This window comes from Notechis scutatus, chromosome 3, assembly GCF_049901735.1.
Source record: "Notechis scutatus isolate UNSWTSFEM ecotype Mainland chromosome 3, rNotScu1.2, whole genome shotgun sequence".
NCBI classification, from domain to species: Eukaryota; Metazoa; Chordata; class Lepidosauria; order Squamata; family Elapidae; genus Notechis; species Notechis scutatus.
In genome coordinates, this window is record NC_142011.1 from 47,161,326 (window position 1) to 47,183,000 (window position 21,675).

Consider the following 21,675-nt stretch of genomic DNA (forward strand, 5'->3'; position numbering starts at 1 on the left):
TATATTAAAAAGGTGAGTTTGCTGGGGGCTTACAGAGACATTAACAGACTGCATGTGACTCTCAAACTGCAGCATTAAATATGCACATCTGAGGGAAAGCAATGCACAGACTGGCTACACGTCAATCTGCTACCTAGACTTCCACAGGCAGAAGCTTCACTCTCTCATCTGTGGTACAGGAGCAAATCCCATTCTAAAATATCAGGCTAAGAAGTACTGTTGGTCTTTATAGCAATCTCTGAATATCAAAAAGACCTATTGGATTTTGTCTGCATGTACAGATTTTGAAAAAACACATCAGATACTACATATTATTTGTTCCAGCACAGAAAGCATTCCACCTAAGTCTGCATTAACACTGGTCACAATGAATGCCAATATATTTATTTCTGGGAACCAAAACTGAAATGCAGCAAGATTTGCATTATTTATTGTGGAAGTCAAAGATCATTGCCCAAACGTGAGACATGAATTTTGTGTGCGAAATGGCGTGAGTTTAATCCTTGGTATTTTATAAGCATAATTCCCCTCTGAAATGAGAAGCTGATGTTAGTAAACACAGATGGAGATGGAGAAAATTGAAAATGCAGATTTCCAATGGGAATACAAATTCTACATCTTTTAGTAAATGCAGATGGAAAGAACTAGTGAATTTCCATATTTTGCAGGCTTACAGCTCCCATAATTATTTGACCCAGTAAAAGGTACTGCTTCCTAAATTTACTTTGAGCCTCAACATTTTTTGGCCCTATTGAAATGCACCTGTGACAATAGAGTAATTGTGATATTTTAGGATTGAGTCACAATTAATTATCTTCTACTTACTGGAGAAGGCAATTAGTTTCATACTATGGAAATGTGCAAATTAAAACAGTGTGGCCCTGAAGAGAAGGAGTCTAAGACACGAGCGAGCAAACTCTATTCTAACTATTTATATTTGGTTTTACACCGAATATATGTATTAATGATTAAGGTACAAATATGTGTATTAATGATACACTTGTGTAGGTGGTTAACAGCATCAGGTTTCTGGGTGTGCAGCTAATGAGTAGGTTGACTTGGTTGCTCAACAGTGAGACGCTGGTGAAGTGGGCACAGCAAGGCCTCCATCTTCTGTGTTGCATGAGAAAAGTACATCATCCTTCCTCTTTCCTTACCACTTTCTATAGAGGGACGATCGAAACCATACTGTCATATGGCGTTATTGCTTTGGACAGGAAAGTGGTGCAGAGAGTGGTGAGGATGGCAGAAAAGATCATTGGTAGTTCACTTCCTTCTGTCCAGGACATAGCATATAAGTAATGCTTAAGCAGGGTCCACAGTATTGTCTGGGATGCTACACCTTCTCTTTGTAACCTGTTTTCCTTGTTATCTTCTGAGAGAAAGTTTCATGGTATCCGAAGCAGATATATACTTTCTTTTGAGAGCAGTTCACAGAAAAAAATGAAAATAAAGGTTATCTTATCCCATCATCTTCTTTTATTATCATAATCTATCTTATCTTACATTGAGAATTGCATCCATCTCTTGGTTTTGGACTAGCAAGAACAAATATGCAACAGGAAAGATAGCTCTATAGTAGTGATTCTTTTTTTTTCTCACAGCATCTCTTCCCCCCTTTAAAAGGTATGGAGGAAACTAAAAAAGAACTTTGGTTCATACAGGTTACATTTATTGACATTTACTGTATAAAATAAAATAAAATTGATTGCATTTGGTGGGATTCAATTTTTTTTTACTACCGATTCTGTGAGCATGGCTTGGTGGTCGTGGCTTGGTGGGTGTGGCAGAGGAAGGATACTGTAAAATCTCCATTCCCTCCCCACTCCTGGGGGAAGGTTACTGCAAAATCCCATTCCCTCCCCACCCCACTAACCTGCTTTCCAGTTCTGTTCTCCTGTGTAGGGCAACAAAAGAAGACCCAGCCGATCAGCTGAGACTCGGGAGGCAGAGAATAGATGGGGCCAGGGCCAGTCAGAGGTGGTATTTGCCAGTTCTCCAAATTACTCAAAATTTCCGCTACCAGTTCTCCAGAACTGGTCAGAACCTGCTGAATACCACCTCTGATTTGGTGCCATTTTTCATGTTTGTTTGATAGGATTTTAATACTGCATTATTTCTCAATATAGGCTGGCAAATTATTTTTATTCTGACAATCCTAGAAGGTTTGGGGAAACCCCTCAGAGGTTCTAGGACCACATTTTAAGAAACACTGCTCTAGAGATAGTTTCTCATAGTTGTTTATTTGCATAGCACTACAATATTCATATAATGACATTCTTTTGGAATATTCTAATGTTTTGAGTGCTGTTGTTGCTACTATGTTCTGGCCTGGTCATAAGTGGCTGTTTATTAATATTTGGGAACTATTCAGCCATTTCATTAAGTAAAACAAACCTTTTATACTATAACGTTTATACAAATTTCCCAAGTCAGCGAGAAAACACGTGAGATTTATCATTTTAGTTTAAAGCGGTATTCTGGTGACACTGGAAGCCATGGAAACACAGGAGATATTGCATCAACATTAATCACCAAGCCATCAGTGTAGCTGACAGCAAGAAAGCACAAAATAAAATGAAACATGGTAAAACGTCAAGAGCATGCATTGTTCAAACAAACTCATTTCTCAACGATTTTTATCACAAAACTCATTTTCACTGCCGTATTTGCAGTTTCTTCCAATTGGAAATGTCTAGAATGAGTCACTCCAAATTATACTTAATGCAATGTGCTCTTTGCACACAACCCCAATAGCTTTCTAATCCCTTGGGATTGAACCCAGTGGTTGGATTCAATTTTTTTTTACTACCGGCTTGGTGGGCATGGCAGGGGAAGGATACTGTAAAATCTCCAGTCAGACGTGGTATTTGCTGGTTCTCTGAACTATTCAAAATTTCTACTACTGGTTCTCCAGAACTGGTCAGAACCTGTTGAATACCACCTTTGATTTAGAGGCCTTTATTTATGAAGGCTTTTATTTATGTGTTAAACAATTGGAAATAGGAGGTTCTTTACTAGCTGTTCTTCGTCAGTTGATGACTAATAGCTTTAACTTTTTGATCTACTTTCTTATCAGAAAAGTTCCTTTTATAGCTGAAAGTGCTTTTCTTCTTTGAGGTTTTACCAGAGCCTTGAGTCTGAGCAGGCCAGGTCAACAAAGAAACAACCAGTATGTTTGCATGACGGCATATCACTCAGTGGTGGGACTCAATTTTTTTTTACTACCGGTTCTGTGGGCATGGCTTGGTGGGTGTGGCAAGAGGATACTGTAAACTCTACAGTCAGAGGTGATATTTGCCGGTTCTCTGAACTACTCAAAATTTCCACTACCGGTTCTCCAGAACTGACCAGAACCTGCTGAATACCACCTCTGATCGAACCACAATTCAAAATGCACAATTGGTAAACAGCTCCTGAATGGACAGGAAACTTTGCAGTGAAGTGCAGTTGCTCAGTCTTAAAGCTGATCCATTTGCACAGGAAGCAATATTACAAACTTAGATCCATACCACTATAGAAATAAAATACTGATTGTCCCAAAGGTGCTTTTTCAGGAGACAACTGGACTTTCTTTCTTTTTCTTTTTTTTGAAGACGTTTTGCTTCTTATCCAAGAAGCTTCTTCAGCTTTGACAGGATAGTGGGGAATGGAAGGATTTATATTTTTTGCAGATAACTGGTCATTTGCATCCTTTTAGAGGGTCATTGAAGCACTTGGAGGTTTATCTGTGTCCTCAGGATTACCTAAGTAATGCTCTTGGTTCCTGTAGTCTGCCATTTTTTTTCTACTCCCTTTCCTACTCCCTTTAACCTCAAACTAACCACTATTGACCTCACCCCATTTCTAAGAGGTCTGTAAGGGGCTTGCATAAGTGCACCATCATGCCTACCGTCCCTGTCCTATTGTTCCCATTTATTCATACCTATTTTCTGTATTCTTACTCATGTTTATACTTATATCTATTATCTTGTAAGCGATTGACAAATCAAATAAATAAAAAAATAAAATAAAATATTCAAAGGGTGTTCATCCCAAATTGTATAGCTAAAAGTCTGTCGAGGTTCTCAATAATCCAGATCATGGTTGTCCCAAAGGTGCTTTTTCAGGAGGCTACAGGAACCAGGAGCACTATTCAGGTGACCCTGAGGACACCTGAGGATAAACCTCCAAGTGCTTCAATGATCCTCTAAAAGAATGCAAATGACCAGCTGCTGCAAGAAATATAAATCCTTCCATTCCCCACTATCCTGTCAGTGCTGAAGAAGGTTCTTGGATGAGAAATGAAACATCTTCAAAGAAAAAACAAGCAAGTCCAGTTGCCTCCTGAAAAAGCATCTTTAGGACAACCATGACCTGGATGACTGAGAACCTCTACATAAAATACTGATTATATTTGCAAATAAGCCAAGAATTTTAGGAATTGAAATACAGCCCCAAATGGGGTTTGACATATTCATAGATGGGCTTATCCACAAGTATATCCAGCAGTAATATTTTAAAGTACCCATATATCCCATATATATTCAAGGAAACGCTCATTCATGGATTAGAAAATCCTCAGATTTTTAATCATTTTTACCATGAAAAATACCACAAAAATGGATAATCTATGAATGGATGTCAATTGAGGAGATTTTTCACAGAATTTTGGTTAGAAATGTGTGGATTGACTTATCCACAGATGGGCTTATCCATAAGTTTATATGGCAGTCGCAGGATTGATATTCTGCCTTTCCAACAAGGTAGCTTTCATGAGCATCTTCTTTAATTTTACCTCCACAAAAGCAAAGAGGTAAATTGAAAAAAGAACTATCCCAAAGTTACTCACTGAAAGGATTCTATGCCAGAGAGTGAACTTGAATTTAAGTCTCCCCATATCTAGTCCAACCTTTTAGCCATTATAGCTTGCTGACCTTCAAGTGTGAATATTGAATTTAGCAGGCTTTCAACTGAAATGCACATACCGGAGTAAATATTGCTTTTAAAGATAAAAATATTGCAGTTTTTCCTCTGTGTAAGAACATGCAGTCTTTCATCTTCTATATAAAATAGCTAAATTTCCCATATTCTCTAATACATCATAGCTAGTATTTCATGCCACTATTATTTTTGTTTCAAATTTTATGAATTTGTCTTTTATTTGCATTTTCAGAAAATGTCAACAAGGACTTAAATGGCAATCGGCATGTACCTTACTGAATCATTAAAATAATGCATGAGCAGAATCCAGTTTTAATCTACAACCTTCAGATATTGCTAAACTTGGCCTAATAACTTAATACTGGGATTTGATTCATCAATAATTGCAAGGATATAAAATTACCATTCCTATAGCTGGGCTGTTTAAGGTAATATTAAAGTTCTGTACCTTATTAGGTATAATAAAAGCATACTGAAACACAGTAAATTATTGAGTGGAGCTATGCAGAGAATTGACTGCTACAATGCAAAGTGAATAAACCAGAGAATTGGAAAGCATTTGGCAAGACTCAAAATGTCAAAGAGCCACATGTAGAGGTAAACAGTTTCATCACACTCTAATAAGTTCACTTCTATTTGAAAAAGAGAGACTTGTTAAATCTACAAGGAAATTCAGGGACAGATGGTTGCAATTCACCCAGGAATAGGTTAAAAAAACAACAACAGCTCAAACCTTCTGAGCATCTGGCAAAACCAATGATGCACTCTTATAACACACAAATATGCCTGCTCCTGTGTCTGGGGAATTCTGGGAGTTGAAGTCCACACATCTTAACATTGCTAAAGAAACACTGATCTAGTGAGATGTTAGGGCGGATGGGGAAAAATTATAAGGGGATAAGACTGGTAGGAAAATATAATTCTAATGGCTGTAGTTAGAATAGAATAGAATAGAATAGAATAGAATAGAATAGAATAGAATAGAATAGAATAGAATAGAATAGAATAGAATAGAATAGAATAGAATAGAATAGAATAGAATAGAATAGAATAGGTTTACTGGCCAAGTGTGATTGGACACACAAGAAATTTGTCTTGGTGTAAATACTCTCAGTATACATAAAGAAAAGATACATTCATTAAGAATATAGAATCATAACATACAACACTTAATAATAGTCATAGGGTACAATCAGCAATCAAATCATACTAGGAAACAGTCAATACAGATACAATACAGACAAGTATTTTTCAAAGCAATATAAGAATAAACCAATATAAATAAAACTGTTAATATCATGCACACTTCTTTAATTAGAACTTTTTGCAAGTATTGGTTAGCCAGTGTTTTAAGAAAAGTTGAGAGTATTAATGGATTAGAAAATGAGTTTTCAATGAAAGATTAGTCAAAATACAACTGGAAACCTGGTAAGAAGTTTCAGTCCATGGAAATAGATGGAAACCATTTTGAAATTGTGGTTTTGAGCCTAGTTCAGCTGTTTCCTGTGGAAAGTAATGCAGAGAAACTCAAGAAAATATTGAAAATATGTTTATACCAACATTCCTTTTATTTGATGCCAGGGCAATATACAGTATCTATACAAAACTATGAAAGATCAAACATACTCAAATTTGTTTCCTCAGTTAAACAAATATCACAAACCACATTAATGTGCCCAGATAGAATGGTAAGAATGTTGATTTGCTAACATGACAGCAGTTTTGGTATTTCGTCTACAATTGGGGAGCCTCTGCCAAGAAATGTTTTACCTTTGCATTTCTGCATAACTGAAGGTATCTGAAGAACAATATCAGCTACCAAACTCTTCAGAAACCATCTGTTTAAAACCAAACTCTTTAAAATTCTTTTTGCCTTATTGCTGGGATTGCTAGAAGTGGTGGAGGCAAGGCCATAATAATATAAAAGAAATCAAAGGCATCACAGAGGCTTTTTTCTGCAGTTTTTTTTTTGTTAAAAACTCAGTATATTTTAAAAAGTATAAAGAGGCATTATTCTTCATATACCTCAGGTGAAATATAGCTGTCATGATTATTAGCCACTGGTGGACTTAACTTTATATAAATCTGTCTTTGAAAGCTGCCCAAGTTGGCAACTATCGCTACAGGTTGTCGTGGAGAAACCTGTAATGATGTAATAAATTAATCCACCTGTTGTAAATCTCCATCAAGTTAAATGATAGGATAATCCAGACCCATCTATTCTGGATGCACACACAAGAAGCCTCTCACTATCCATGTTCTGAACATTATGCATTGCCTTTACACACATTTCTGCTTTAATTGTTTTTTCCCCCTATGCTAAAACTGCCCAACATAACAACTTTTCCACAAATAGTAATTTAGGATAGTATAGGACAGGACAGAATAAACAGAGTTGGAAGGGATCTTGGAGGTCTTCAAGTTCAACCCCCTGCTTAGGCAGCAAACCTTATACTATTTCAGACAAATGGTTGTCCAATGTCTTCTTAAAGATTTCCCGTGTTGGAGCATTCACAACTTCTGGAGGCAAGTTGTTCCACTGATTATTTATTCTGTCAGGAAATGTCTTCTTAGTTCTACGTTGCTTTTCTCCTTGATTAATTTCCATCCATTGCTTCTTGTCCTGCCCTCAGGTGCTTTGCAGAATAGCTTGACTCCCTCTTTTTGTAGCAACCTTTGAGATACCGGAACACTGCTATCATGTCACCCCTAGTCCTTTTCATTAAACTACTAGACAAACCAAATTCCAGTAACTGTTCTTTGTTTTAGCCTCCAGTCCCCTAATCATCTTTGTTGCTCTTCTCTGCACTCTTTCTAGAGTCTCAACATCTTTACAACATTTCTACATCTTCATCTCCAAGAAATGCAGTACACAGCATTGTTTTCAACCATATGCAGTATTTAAATAACTTTATAATGTTGTAATTGTTAAGATTCCTTTGCTAATATCAATATGGTTCTTTTTCACAGCAGGTATCCACTGGATCATTGATTTTTCCCATTCCCTTCTCTCCGTTTATAGAGTCCACCTGAAACTACATAAAATCAAAATAAACTTCTGTCATTAATCTGGCATTGTTTCCCATTGCCGCCACATAGACTAGTATTTCCTGATTAAGCGTAGCCTTTGAAGTGGATATACTGTATTTTCATATTAAGCAACATAATTTTCAAATTGTATCTTTGAGTCAGTCTTAATTCCAGACAACTGCCAACAAGTCCATGTGGGGGTTTTTGGCAATGTTTTCAGGAAAGGTTAACCATTGCCTCATTCTTAGGGCTCAGAGAAAATGACTGGCCCAAAGTCACCCAACTGGCTTCATTCCCAAGGCAGGGTTAGAACTTAAATCTTCCCAATTTCAGCCTGGTACCTTTAACCATTACATCAAACCGGTTATCTAAGCAATAAAAAAATGCCCCCCACAAAAATATATAATGGAATATTTTACCTTTCTGCATAGATATGTATACCCACATCATAAAGCAACATTTTAATTGGACTGTTCTAATAAACTCAAATTCCAGAAGCTTAAAACTCTTAAATTTGAAGTATTGCTTGCCAATTTTCATTGGATAGAGATAATGTTCTAACTGTTGATTAGTTTAACCCTAATAACGCCATTTGGGAAGGGTTTAGCAGAAACTTAAGATACACATAATAGATACACACTACAATTAGATATCCTCACAGAACTATTATACAAATATTCATACTACTGAACTCACGATTCCTAGCTTAATGTATAAGTGCTATATTTCATGTGATTGTATCTTGAATGAAGTTGCTGCCATCTAGTTGTAAATGCAGGCAGCAAACCTTTTTTTTTAGGAAATAAGATTGTTTATATGGAATTTTCCTTTTACATTTAGAGATAAAGGGAGAATTGAATCTAAATCATGGAAATTATTTGTCAAAGAATTACAGAAATTAACATAAGTTCTTGAACTTTATTCAAAAAAGTTTTCAACTTAAAGATTTCATCCAAGAAACCATTACAACTTTTGGTGAAATCAGGAGTCTGAATCTCTGTGTTGTATTTGTTGGCCTGTAACACTTTTGCTACTAAAAAAGGCAATATGTATTAAGAAGCTCATTCCCATGAATCTCCCTAGCACCGTAATGGCAAACCTATAGCACACGTGCCACAAGTGACACGCAGAGCCATTTGTGCTGGCACGCAAGCCGCAGGCAAACTTACCTTACTGCGCATGTGCACGCCTCACAGCTGATTTTTTTTCCCCAGTTGGTTTGAGGCCTTTTTCGGCCTCCCAGAGGCTTGGAAAAAGCCTCTGCAAGGCTTCTCAGAGTTAGAGGCCCGTTTCGTCACCTCCTGTAATACCGGAAGTGACAAAATGGGCCTATAATTCAGTATGAGAAGCCTTGCCTCTGGGAGGCCGAAAAAGGCCTCAAACCAGCCGAGGCACAGTGCAGGTAAGGAGATGGGGGATTGCTAGCACATGCGCAGGGGGCATGGGGAGGGGGAGCGTGCATTGCATTTTGGGTGCTGGCTCGCAAGTGCAGGTGCGCTGGTGCGCTGGCAACTTTTGGCACAGGAGCCCAAAAAGGTTAGCCACTACTGCCCTAGCAGATAAAAATTTCTTCTTGTCAAACTTCTCTTGTATATTGACTAAGCTCCATTTGCTACAAAAAAGACTATATATATTAAATAGCTCATCCCCATGAATTTCCTAAACAACTGAAAATTTCTTCTTAGCAAATTCCTTTTACACTTTGACTAAGCCCTTATTAGGGTTAAAAGGTCTTTTTTTTTTACATATTACACCTGGTTCCACTTTAATAGAAATAAAAATAACTGAATGAATGACTACAAGCTTATATTATTCATTGACGTGTCAACAACATATCAATTTCAATGGATAAAATTATTTTGATGCAGTACACATAAATGCTAACAGTATTTTTAAAAACCTGGTTAGAAAGACAAAAAATATTTATCCTAAAATATATATTCAGCAAAAGGATTGATATATTGATATACCTTACTGGGGACTGCACATAAATCTTGCATAAATGCAACTATCCTCACAAATAGTCTTACCAATTTCAGCAGAGTATTGCTGGAATCCGTATCTTCAGTCTGCAGCCTTCAGACTTTCAGAAAAAGCACTGATTCAGGTACCTGAAGATATCCACCAATGTGTCACTAGAGTGATGATACAGTTAAAACAAAACTAATCCAAATTTTTAAAAATTATTTCCTGAACCCAAAGCTGGGCATAGATCAGACTAAAATCTTACTTCAAAAACAATAGAAGGCACATTTATGGTTAGTACCTATGTTTTTCTAGAATAAAACTACTGTTTTATTATTCAAATCTTCATTTCTGCAAATTGTTAGTACGCAACATAAAGGCAGTGTTTGTTAAAACTATTTTGCCCAATCTAGTAATATAATCTGAGGACAGAGAAAAATGCAAATTTTGTTCTGCATAGTTGCAAACCTTCTATCAAAGAAACACCAGCATGCTTTTGCAGTTTTAATAAGTATTTGTTTTATCATCTCGACTGTTCATCAAATGTTTATATTAACTAAAGTTTTAAAACTGTGTTTTTAATCTTTTTGCTAGAAGCAGGTTGTCATACAGTTTCCACATTTTAATCAGTTTATGAACTTAATCAGACTACTGTATTAACTTCAGAACTGAGAGGATGTGGCTTTTCCAAGCCATAACGTAACACTCATGGTACTGTATCGTATGCAGATGGATCTCTTTCGGTTTCCATCTCCAATACCCAATCCTTTTGGTTGCCAGCTTTGTGATGTAGTTACCAACTTCTATGACTACCATTACAGAATTGGCTATTTCATAGGTGGTGATGAATGACAGTGGCACAGCAAAAAGTCCAATTATTCCACAGCTGAAGTATGGTGGTGTTTGAAGATAATAAATTATGGCACACAGCTGGAGCAACTGATCACTCTTTAAAGTTTTCAGATTTCCCTTTAACGGGAACAATATTTGCTGAGACTGCCTCTCTGGCTGAATTATTAAGTTATTTAACAATTCTAGCTACAAAGGTTTGCTGCGCACTAGTTTATCTTGTAAGTTATCTTGTCTGCAACTCGGTAATTGTTTTGAAATTAAGATGAAAATGTTCAGATAGCCAACCCTTTCTAAGTGTCACATTACAAAATCATATTGGTAGACAGCATTACATGTTTTATATATAATTGCATTATTAATACTGTAACGCTAAAATATGTACACCTAAAATCATTACAAAATCATCTACAAAAAAAGACTATTCCCAGCCTATAATCTTCTTAAATAGCAGCTGTTCAACAGTAGAAAGAATTCATAGTTCTGAAAGTGTCACTGAATTTTCTCTTCATAACACCTATTGTTTACACATTTTATGAACTCTACCAGTAAAATCCAATATGTTGAATAAGGATGTAGAAACTCACAACAAAATGAAAATCATGTAGGAGGGGAGAACTATGGAACAGATTATTTTTTTGTTACATCTTTTCTGGATATAGTATCCTACCTGTAGTATCCACCTGGCATTGAAGGAATGCTCTCAATTATTTTAAAAGGTTTACCATGCAAGTTGTCAACCTGTTTTGATTATTATGAAAGAAGAAGCAGCTCCAGTAAATAAGATATTTTATTGTGCATACAGTAAGGATTTTTCTTAAATAACTATTTCAAAATGAGTCCATAAAATCACATGCCATTCTACCAAATGCATGAGTTAAGCACCTTGACAAAATATGCAATGAAGGCATATAGCAAGAGTTAATGGGAAGTTAAGAGTTGATGGAAAACATGTTTACTTCCCAAAATCAAAGTCACCAGTATCACTGTCTTCCAACAGAAAAGGACTTGGAACATAGAAGAAGCAAAAAGCAACTTAAATTTGGCTTAAGGAAGTCAGAAGGAATTAAAAACAAATTGCACCACTTTTTAAAGTTTCCATGTGAGCATAAAGGGAAAAATGCATTTCTCTATGGAGAAATACTGCACTACTTTCACAAACTTATAATCCACTGCCGCTATACACAACATTGTTTCAGTGAGCATCTACTGTTCTCTCTCTTGAGAGAGAATTTTCACAGTTTTAATATAGAATGTTCTTCTACTATCTATCATAGGAACATCAGAAGATCTGGGTATATTAGCTCCTGAACAGAGATTTTTGTAAAGAGCAATGTTCAAATAAAGCCTTGAACTGGTATATCTATAATTTCTAATAGGTTGCAAACCCATCACTTATATACCATGTTTCCCCGAAAATAAGACCCAGTCCTTTTTCTGCCACCAAAAAAGGTACCAGGTCTTATTTTGGGGGGATTTCTTCCACTGACTCCCCTCGCTGCAGCAACACGGACAGCCCCGCCCAGCCCGAGTGGCTGCTGCCGGCCCACTCATGCATGTCACCCCGGCCTCCATTTCGCCATCAGAGGTCTTCAGAAAAGGCCTCTGCAGCTGAGAAACGGGCTCCGGATTGACACATACGGCACCCCTGGCCTCGTTTCGCTAACAGAGGCCTTCAGGAAAGGCCTCTGTAGCTGAGAAACAAGCTCCAGACTTGCGCACATGGTGCCCCCAGCTTCCATTTCGCTATCTGTTTTGCTGCAGCCAAGAAATGAGCTCCGGATTGATGCGCACGTCAATCCAGAGCTCTTTTCTTGGCTGCAGAGGTCTTTCCTGAAGGCCTCCGATAGTGAAACGGAGACTAGGTGCAATGCACGCAAGCAGCAGCAGCAGAAGTGGGCAACGCAAGGCAAGGCGAGGCAGGTGTCGGGGTGTGTGAGGCCTGGCTGCAACTGTCTGAAGGTAAGCAGCTCCATCCCTCCCCATCCCCCTCGCTTTTTACCTGTGCGCCTCGCCTTACCCCATGCAACCAGGTGCAATGGAGTGGGCAAGGTCTTAACTAGGGCTTATTTTGGTGGAGTAGGGTTTATATTGGGTGAAAGTGTAAACATCAAGCTTATTTTTGGGATAGGTCTTGTTTTCAGGGAAACACAGTAGCTTTTTCATATTTCTACAAATTTCTTCTTTACTTACAAGCACTGTGCAAAATTATATGCTTTAGAAATAAGAAAAAAACATATTGGCAACGTTCAGCATGATATTTGTGGATTTTACAGTTTTACAGCATCTTTACAAACATATTACTTAACTTACAGCTATCACATGGTCTAAGTATGAACTGTGATAACAAACAAAACTTTTAAAATTCCAATTTATTTCAGCTGTTTTCCAAAATTGAAATAGCTAAGAAATAGATTCATAGTAGATATGTTTTTGTGTTATATTTAATGATGAGAAATAAATTCTTCCTTTCACAAGTTCAGAATAAAATATATTATTTACTTTCCTTGAATAGCACTCTGGGACCATGCAGAATTTTCTTATAATAGCTGAATACCAAATGTCTATAGCATCCAAACAAATAACACAGCTATGTTATGAAGACATTCATAACATAGCTGTGTTATTTGTTTGGATGCTATAGACATTATACAATAACACAGCTATGTTATGAATGTCTTAACCACCATCTGAATCTGTTTTTTACAGACTGGGCAAACTGAACGTTCTTTCTTCAATCGTTTTGCACATGTGAAACAGGCCACCAAGTGAGCTGTCCTTCCATGGATAATGTTCCCATTCCGCGGCCTCTTCAGGCACACAAGGCAAGGCTTCATTAATTCTTTGCTATTTTCAAGAGGTTGCACTTCTTTTTCTGTGCACTTAAGAAGCCGCAGAGAGGGTTCTTTGTCTTTACATCCCAGGGCTAGATCCAAAGAATCCATAGAGCTTTTAGAGGACAGGTTGGGCTTGACCACTGAACTGCATAAGTCTTTAGGCCGTACAATTGGAGCAGATACTGTCCTTCGGCAATCTGGAACGTCTATGCCTTTCAGGTCTTCTTTACCGTGTATTATAGCAATGTTGGATGTAGACAGTGATGGTATTAGCTTGGGACAATCAGAGAACCAGTCTTTCCTTAAGGCCCAGCAGCGGAAGCAATACCTTTTAATGGGAGAATTGAACTTCTTGCATTTGACACACTGCCAACTGTCCTGCTGAATGAAAAGAAGCAGTCAAACCAATTATATTGATTCATATATAGTTTTTCTCCTTCTGTAAGGAGAAAGAACGCAAGTGCTTTCAATAGTGGCCCATTTAGTCCCTCAATTAAAACCAGTCAATATTCTAATTTGTTTATTTAAAACACTGAAGTCAATCTCTGATTAAGAAGCCCTTTTCCCATGAATTTCACTTTCATTTCTATTCTAGAATTTCATTTTACTACACAAAATTCTTAGTATCACATTCTAAATTCAAAAGACATTTAATGAATTTCTCAGCCTCCATTATAGTATAAAATGTGCTGAAACTACACAATTGATGGTGGCTTACTTGCTTACTCTACATACAAGAGGGATGGCTTTTGAGTTTGAAACTATAATTTATCTGACCAATGGCAAGTTTGTCAAGACGATACATACTGCAAAATATAGTTAATAAACAAAGCTTGATTTGCAATATAGATAACACATACTCCAACCTCAAACAGATACTTGGGCCAGCTAATCCAACCCTGTTTAATGCAGGAATTCATTTTTAAACATCTCCATACAGAGGGCTCTTCACGCTGTGCTTGACCACAGAATGTTGATTAGCAATTTGCTCCACTAGTTAACTGCACTTACTATTAAGATGTTTTTCCTAACATTCAACCAGAATCTTTTTCCTATAAAATGAGATCATTGTTCTACATCTTACACTCTTGGATGATAGTTTTGATATTCATTTGCATCTTTTGGCTTCAGGTACTTCAAAAGTGCTGTCAGTTATCTTTTTTCACCATTAAATTTAATTCTCAGAGTGTCCTAATTAAGTTTTCAGCCCTCAATCATTCTCACCTTCTTTAATGCACATATATCTGTTTTTCTGAAAAATATTTAAAGTATAGTGGCCAGAACAGAATGCAGTATTCTGATGGGATCTATCTAATACATATTTCAGTGGAAAATCTGTATTTTCTTGTATTTGCTAACCACTATTAAAAACAATGTTCGATTGATGTGAGCTAAAGTTGCATTTTCCTTTTTAACAGTGGGTTACACTGTTGACTTGTAGAAGTACAGCTACTGTGCCAATGTACCTTTCCTGTCTTAACACACTGCATAGACTTGTCTCCTACTATATCTTTCCATCAAGTGAGAGTAGAAACACTTCTGGTCCCATTAATTACAAGCAGTGTCAACTAGCAGGATCCAAGAAGTATATCATCTGCCTCAGTACCTGCTCCCACTCAACACACACACTCCAAGAACTGGATGGCTTCCACCCTGATGATGTTCAGGACCTACTGAAGACCAGGCTATTCTCTCAGGGTATGATCCCAGAGGTAGTATTCAGCAGGTTCTGACCAGTTCTGGAGAACCAGTAGCAGAAATTTTGAGTAGTTCAGAGAACCGGCAAATAATACCTCTGACTGGAGATTTTACAGTATCCTTCCCCTGCTATGCCCACCAAGCCATGCCCCACAGAACCAGTAGTAAAAAAAAATTGAATCCCACCACTAATGATGGCTGAGCCCTTGCTGGATGTTATTTTATTCTGTAGTATGATTCTTAGTTTTTACTTTTTAATTACTAGCCACTAGAATGAGTGAGGCAGCCTCTAAGCTGAATGAATGCATAAATAAATAACAGTAATAGCAATAGCCCTTGGACTTATATACTTCTCCATAGTGCTTTATAGCAGGGGTCGCCAATCTTTTGGACCTCAGGGACCACCAAACTCATAATTTTACATCCCGCGGACCACAGACCCTGGGAAAATCCCAAAAAAGAGTCTGCAGGAAATTCCCCACCCCGTTTTCCTTCCGATCGATCATTCTTTATTTGGGATAGCAGGATACCGTCTGCAGCTCTGTTCTCGGGGAGAGAGAGAGACTTTTGGCTTCATGCAAGGACAGCAGCCGAAGCAGCAGCAGTCTTTCTTTCTCTGCCCCAAACTCCGCCAGACATGAGTCTTTGCTGGCGCAACCTCTTGGAGCAGGAGGCCTTGCAGGGTCCCAAAGACTCATTTCTGGTAGAGTTTGGGGGAGAGAAAGAAAGACTTTTGCTGCTTTCCTTGCTTGCAGCCAAAAGCAGAAGAAAGAAGTGGAAAGAAGCAGCCCGGTGGCCAGGCGTGGAGTGAGTGGGGCAAGTTTCCCCCTCAATGCAAGCAACGCAATCCTTGTGTTCCCATGGGCCATGTGGGTAGCGCAGCCTTGTGTTCCCGCGCAACCTGGATTAATTGCTTTGGGGGGGTGACTTTTCTGCAGACCATCAAAATTTTCTCGCAGACCACCACTGGTCCCCGGCCCACTGGTTGGCAACCACTGCTTTATAGCACTCTCTTGAGTGATTTACAATCTAAGCATATTGCTCCCAACAATCTGGGTCCTCATTTTACCAACTCAGAAGGATGGAAGGCTGAGTCAACCCTGAGCCTGTCAGGATTGAACTCCAGGCTGTGGGCAGAGTTAGCTTTCAGTACTACATTCTAACCATTGCGCAACCAGGGCTCCTAAATAAACCCATCTGCCACAGAATCAAGTGTAGGTAAAGAAATGTAGGCAGAGAAACATTCAAGGTATAATAGCAAAAAACCTGTTTCACTGGAATATCATTATGGTGGTCTAAAATATTTCATATCCATTGTATAATGTTGAATTTCATTCTGTTATTTCCACTAGGAAAACAGCCTACCAAGATAATTTTGAATTGGGTTTATATCTTTTAAAATATTAGCTAGTCTGCACAATTTATACAGAGAAAAGACCAGATTAATATCTTAAAAATTATGGCCCACAAGGAATTGCTGCTATGCCAATCAGCTTTCAGCAGCAAGCCCCAGGGTGGCAGCAAAGGAGTTGGCAGTGTCCACGAGACTGCCAGAAGCACTCAGTAGTATGTCTTTCAGAGTGGATGTGGATGTGAAAGGCTGCAGGTCTTCCTGGTGACTGTGATACCACTGGATCAGCTATTTAAAAAAACCTGACAGGCTGCACAAAGCTGTTTGGCAGGCTGCTGCATGCAGTCTGGGGACCACATGTGGTGCAGGCCTGAGATAGCCTAGCCAGCTTTATGTCATGTTCCTGCCTGCCTTCCATTTATTTATCCAACCCCTTCATCAAAATGTTGAAAGCTATTGGGACCAGAACACAAAGCCTAATACTTTAGTTCACTGATGAGGAATCACTGATGAGCACTTGACAAGATTTTGATTTTCAAGCCTCATATAGATCTACTTAACACATGCCTTCCAGGCCCTTTGCTAATCAGACCATGGGGAGAAATATAAAGATAAATGTTTCTGCTTTCTCGTCCTTACATCCCAGCCCTTTCTCCAGCCCCTCCTTCCATTCACCTAATTTATTTCTTATATGCCACAAAAAAGTTAATTGTGTGTGTGTGGGAGGGGGGAGAAACAACAGGGATATTAAGTTCATTCACCTGCATTATCCTTTCTTCTAAAGTACACTATCCAAATCATTGTTAAAGCTATAGTAATCAGGAGATAACTAAGCAGAATTAAGAAGTGCTGCTATAGGGATGTACAATGAGCAAAATAAGAAGCATTGTCACCAATTTGTCTCAGCTCCAGAACATTTCAGTTCCACCTCTGCACAAGTACACAAATACAGTCAGTGACTATTTAAAAAAAACTTTCTAAAACCATTAGTTTGCTTATGCCAACATTTCAGCTATTTATTGAAAACTGATCTGAAGTCACAGAAGTGTGAGCAAAAAAGTTAGGTACGGATAACCCTCAACTAATAACAATAAATGGGCCCAGAACTTCCATCATTTAAGTGGTTATGTGGGTTACAGATGATTTTAATGGCCTTTTGTAACAGTCATTAAGTGAATCATTGTGGATAAATGAATCCAGCTTCCCCCATTGACTTACTTGTTGGAAGACCTCTGGGAAGTTTGCAAATAGTGATCACAATGACCCCAAGACAATGGAATTTTGTAAATACATACTGTTTGCCAACTGCCTGAATTTTAAACATATGACCACTTACGCTGTGATTTAAGTGCAAGAACTGTTTATAGGACAATTTTTCAGCACCATTGTAACTTCAAACAGTCATGAAATGAACTGTCATAAACTGAAGACTACCTGAATATCAGATCCAGCGATCAATGAAATGGAAGAATGATGCAGAAAGTTGAAAAATTAAAAGAAGCATAAAATGACTGAATGATTACCCTGAATTTCTTTAGGTCAATTAGACAAGACAGTTATTTTTCATTACTTCAGATGGTCCAATAAAAAACAACAGTAATGAGAACTATTGGTTTCTATCTCTTAAGTACTGAAAAAGCTGTTTTAACAAATTATACTAAGCTTGTAACCATAAACATTATAATCAAATCAAGTACACTAAATCTAAAAAGGTACCTCAGAGGGAATATCAGTATCTGTATCATCACTTAAAAACTGAGAATCTTCAAGGTCATCACAAGATGCTGTTTCACTCATCTATAATAAATAAATATAATATACAAATCAGAAAAGGAACATGCTGTCATGTTAGCACAGTAAGTGCAAAAGCATTACACTGGTCAATGCTTTAGATCAAAAGCTACATCAACGTTTTCTGATGTTTAATTTCTTACTATAAAGAAAAAGTTTTATTTTTGCAATTGGACTATGACAGCAATATGACCAATAGTGCGATTGTTAGTCCAGTTTAGTTAAGTGGTTAAGGCACCAGGCTAGAAAGCTGGAGACCACGAGTTCTAGTCCTGCCTTAAACACAAAAGTCATTTGGGTGACCTTGGGCTGGTTACTTTCAGCCCAACTCACCTCACAGGGTTGTTGTGGAGAAAGTAGGAGAAGGAAGCTGTGTGGAATACGTTTGCTGCATTGAATTATTTGTAAAAATAATAAAGGTGGGATTAAATAAATAAGTTATACTCATTTAACAGATATCTTCCAATTATTGGGACTTACTACTTTATTATCTTCTTTTCTTTCTTCATTAACTTGTTCACAATCAACTATTTTTGATGGGACTGTGACACTGAAGTTATCTGAAGTAGTTTCATTGAGGAACCACAAGTCATCTGTAGTATCTGAAACAATAGCAGTATCCACATCCTAAAGAAGAATGAAGAAGTACACTTTGAAGATTTTTAGACTTGCTATTTATTTGACTTTATAAAGGAAACTATAAACTACGACCTCACAAAGCATCTCTTTATAGCCACAGGCAGCTAGGTAAAAAATAACTTGCAATTTTCAATAACACTGCATTCTTCCTGTTTCAGTAATGTGTGCTGAGAAATTTTATTTAACACCCAACTTATAATATAAATTATACAATAACCTCAGGAAGGAGATAATTAAATAGAAACACGTACATATGCATCAAGTATTCTAGGGCCTGGATGCTTTAAATAGCTTCATTTTTCAAGGGAAAAGGCAGTCTCATTATTGTAATGAGAAAAAAGAATTGGTCTTCCATCATTCTTCCCAAACTTTATGTGATATAGTAAAGTCCAAGAGCAGTAAGATCAGGTATGAAATCTCTTTCATGTTGATGGTTTTCCAAATCCCTACTTTTCTCCCCATTATCCCGCATTACTTCCATAACTCCACTTTCTGGAAGTCTTTCTTATTTCCTTAAAAGTCACCAATTATATGACACTCTATAACAGAAAACAGTTTTTACTTTTATCTCTATGTCATTCTTTTTTTAATTATATCAAATAATATTAATAAGATCCACAGCAGGAGTCGCCAACCTCCCGGCCACTACCGGGCCGTGAGCTGTTCAAAACCAGGTCACCTGAAGCGGCAGGCAAGCATGCATGCATGCATCCTTCCTTGTGCAAGCAGTGGGCGAGTGCGTGCACATGCACTCCATTTCGCATGAGCGGCAGGCGCACATGCCCACTGCTCATGCAAATAGAGTTGCATGTACATGTTTGCCCACCGTTCACATGGAACCATCGCCTCTCTCCCTCCCCTCCCCTACAGTCCGCAAAACCGGAAAAGTTGGGGAACTCTATCTACAGGCTAGAAAGCTGGAGATTGTAAGTTCCAGTCCCACTTTAGCCATGAAAGTCAGCTGGGTGACCTTGGGCCAATCACACTCTCTCAGTCCAACTGTGTTCTGTGGTCACGGATTATTCCAATTGTTCCCTGAGGTTATCCAATGTGCTGGTATTTGTTTGGTATAAGGCCAGTATCTATGATCATTAAGCATGTTATTTTTCAGCCTTAAAAACAACAACTAAAAATGTCAAAGACCACTTGAGAATAAGAATCCTTTCAATGTTTAATAAAATAATGAAATCAGAGTAAGATATACAGGTTTATGCATATACATCATACTATTTGCTAATGTTTACCTTATTTGTATGTATATCTGTTGAATCATTACTTCTGGATTTGTAATTGTTTCTCAGATTCCCTAAAAACCACCATGGAAGGCCAGCTACATCCCATTCTTCAACTAACAAATCCAATGTGGTCTGCTCTTTTGAAAGGTTATCTATTAGTACCCCATCTGCAAAAGTGAAAAGACATTTAATTTAAAATAACTATGCTTGTGAAATCAACTGGCAAGCCTGATCACTCAGGTACAACTTAGTCTAACATTATATCCATGAATAGCCATCTGTGTGAATTACAAGTAGTCCTCAATCTGCAACCACATTTGGGGCCAGAATTTTTGTCTTAAGTCAGTGTGGCTGTAAAGCGAGTCATACACTACTGGATTTAATTTCATGACTATTTTTACCACTAAACTAATCAACATTTCTTGTCAGAAACTGCCTGAGAAAATTGCAAATGGTGACCATGTGACCATGGGATGCTGCAACCTGTCGTAAATGTAAGCCCATTCACAGTATCTGAATTGTGATCACTTGATCAAGAGCTGATGTGAAGGGACAGGTCATAAATCACTTTTTCTAAGGCCACTGTAACTTAGAACCATCTTTAAACAAATGGTTGTTAAGTCAAGGACAACCTGTAGATATTTCTATTTCCTCCAATCACATATTATAAACAAAAAGCTCTTTGTATTTACTTCTGTTCATATAGTGTGTGATATTTAATGATAGAGTTTAAATCTATCTTGAGAAATCACAAACAAGAGTTTTTCTAAGTAATCAACTATAAATTTGTAATATCTTATGAAGCTATTACTATCTTTATAGCAATGTGACTATTCTAAAAGCTACATGGAATAGCTTTGAAAACAGACTCCCCTTTTGACATTTTATTTATATATGCAATTTTCACAAATTAAATTGACTACTTGAATATTATCTAATTTGCATATTCACATGAGAGAGAAATAAGATGTTTTCTTAAAAATACTTTGGAATATCTAACTGTATTAAGAAATAATAGTAAAATAAAAAAGGAAAACCACCTAGGACTCACAGATACAACAAAAACAACCAGTATGTACATATTCTGCGAGATCCATTAGATAAATAATGTGTCCAGTAGTCAAAGCAATCTAATCGTGTCTATTTACCTTTTTTCTCCTTGCATGTATGCTTTAAGGAAGATAGATCATTTTCATGGTCTTCCTGTTCAGTGCTGAAACTGCTCTCTGTGTTATTATGCTTAAAGAAGAAAGGAGAAATAACTATCAGCTAAGATCCATGACAGAAGCACAGGGATGTAACACTTCCTTTCTTAGTCACCAGCTTAATAGCAATAGTCACATACAGTTCAAATACC

General features: G+C 37.5%; 1 protein-coding gene across 5 annotated transcripts in view; it reads right to left on the reverse strand.

Annotated features, from left to right (window-relative positions):
* Positions 1-11,539: 11,539 nt before the first annotated feature.
* MDM4 (MDM4 regulator of p53) overlaps positions 11,540-21,675 on the reverse strand; it is a 31,540-nt gene continuing 21,404 nt past the window's right edge. For 3 of the 5 annotated variants that reach the window (XM_087959701.1, XM_087959698.1, XM_087959700.1), the window contains exons 7-11: positions 21,467-21,557; positions 20,328-20,485; positions 18,925-19,071; positions 18,370-18,450; positions 11,540-13,985 (exon numbers count right to left, since the gene is read on the reverse strand). In XM_087959701.1, the coding sequence (XP_087815827.1) occupies positions 13,431-13,985; positions 18,370-18,450; positions 18,925-19,071; positions 20,328-20,485; positions 21,467-21,557 (1,032 nt within the window). In that variant the 3' untranslated portion in view covers positions 11,540-13,430. The remainder of the gene's footprint in view (positions 13,986-18,369; positions 18,451-18,924; positions 19,072-20,327; positions 20,486-21,466; positions 21,558-21,675) is intronic. The other 2 variants (XM_087959702.1, XM_087959699.1) reach the window with 1 other exon arrangement.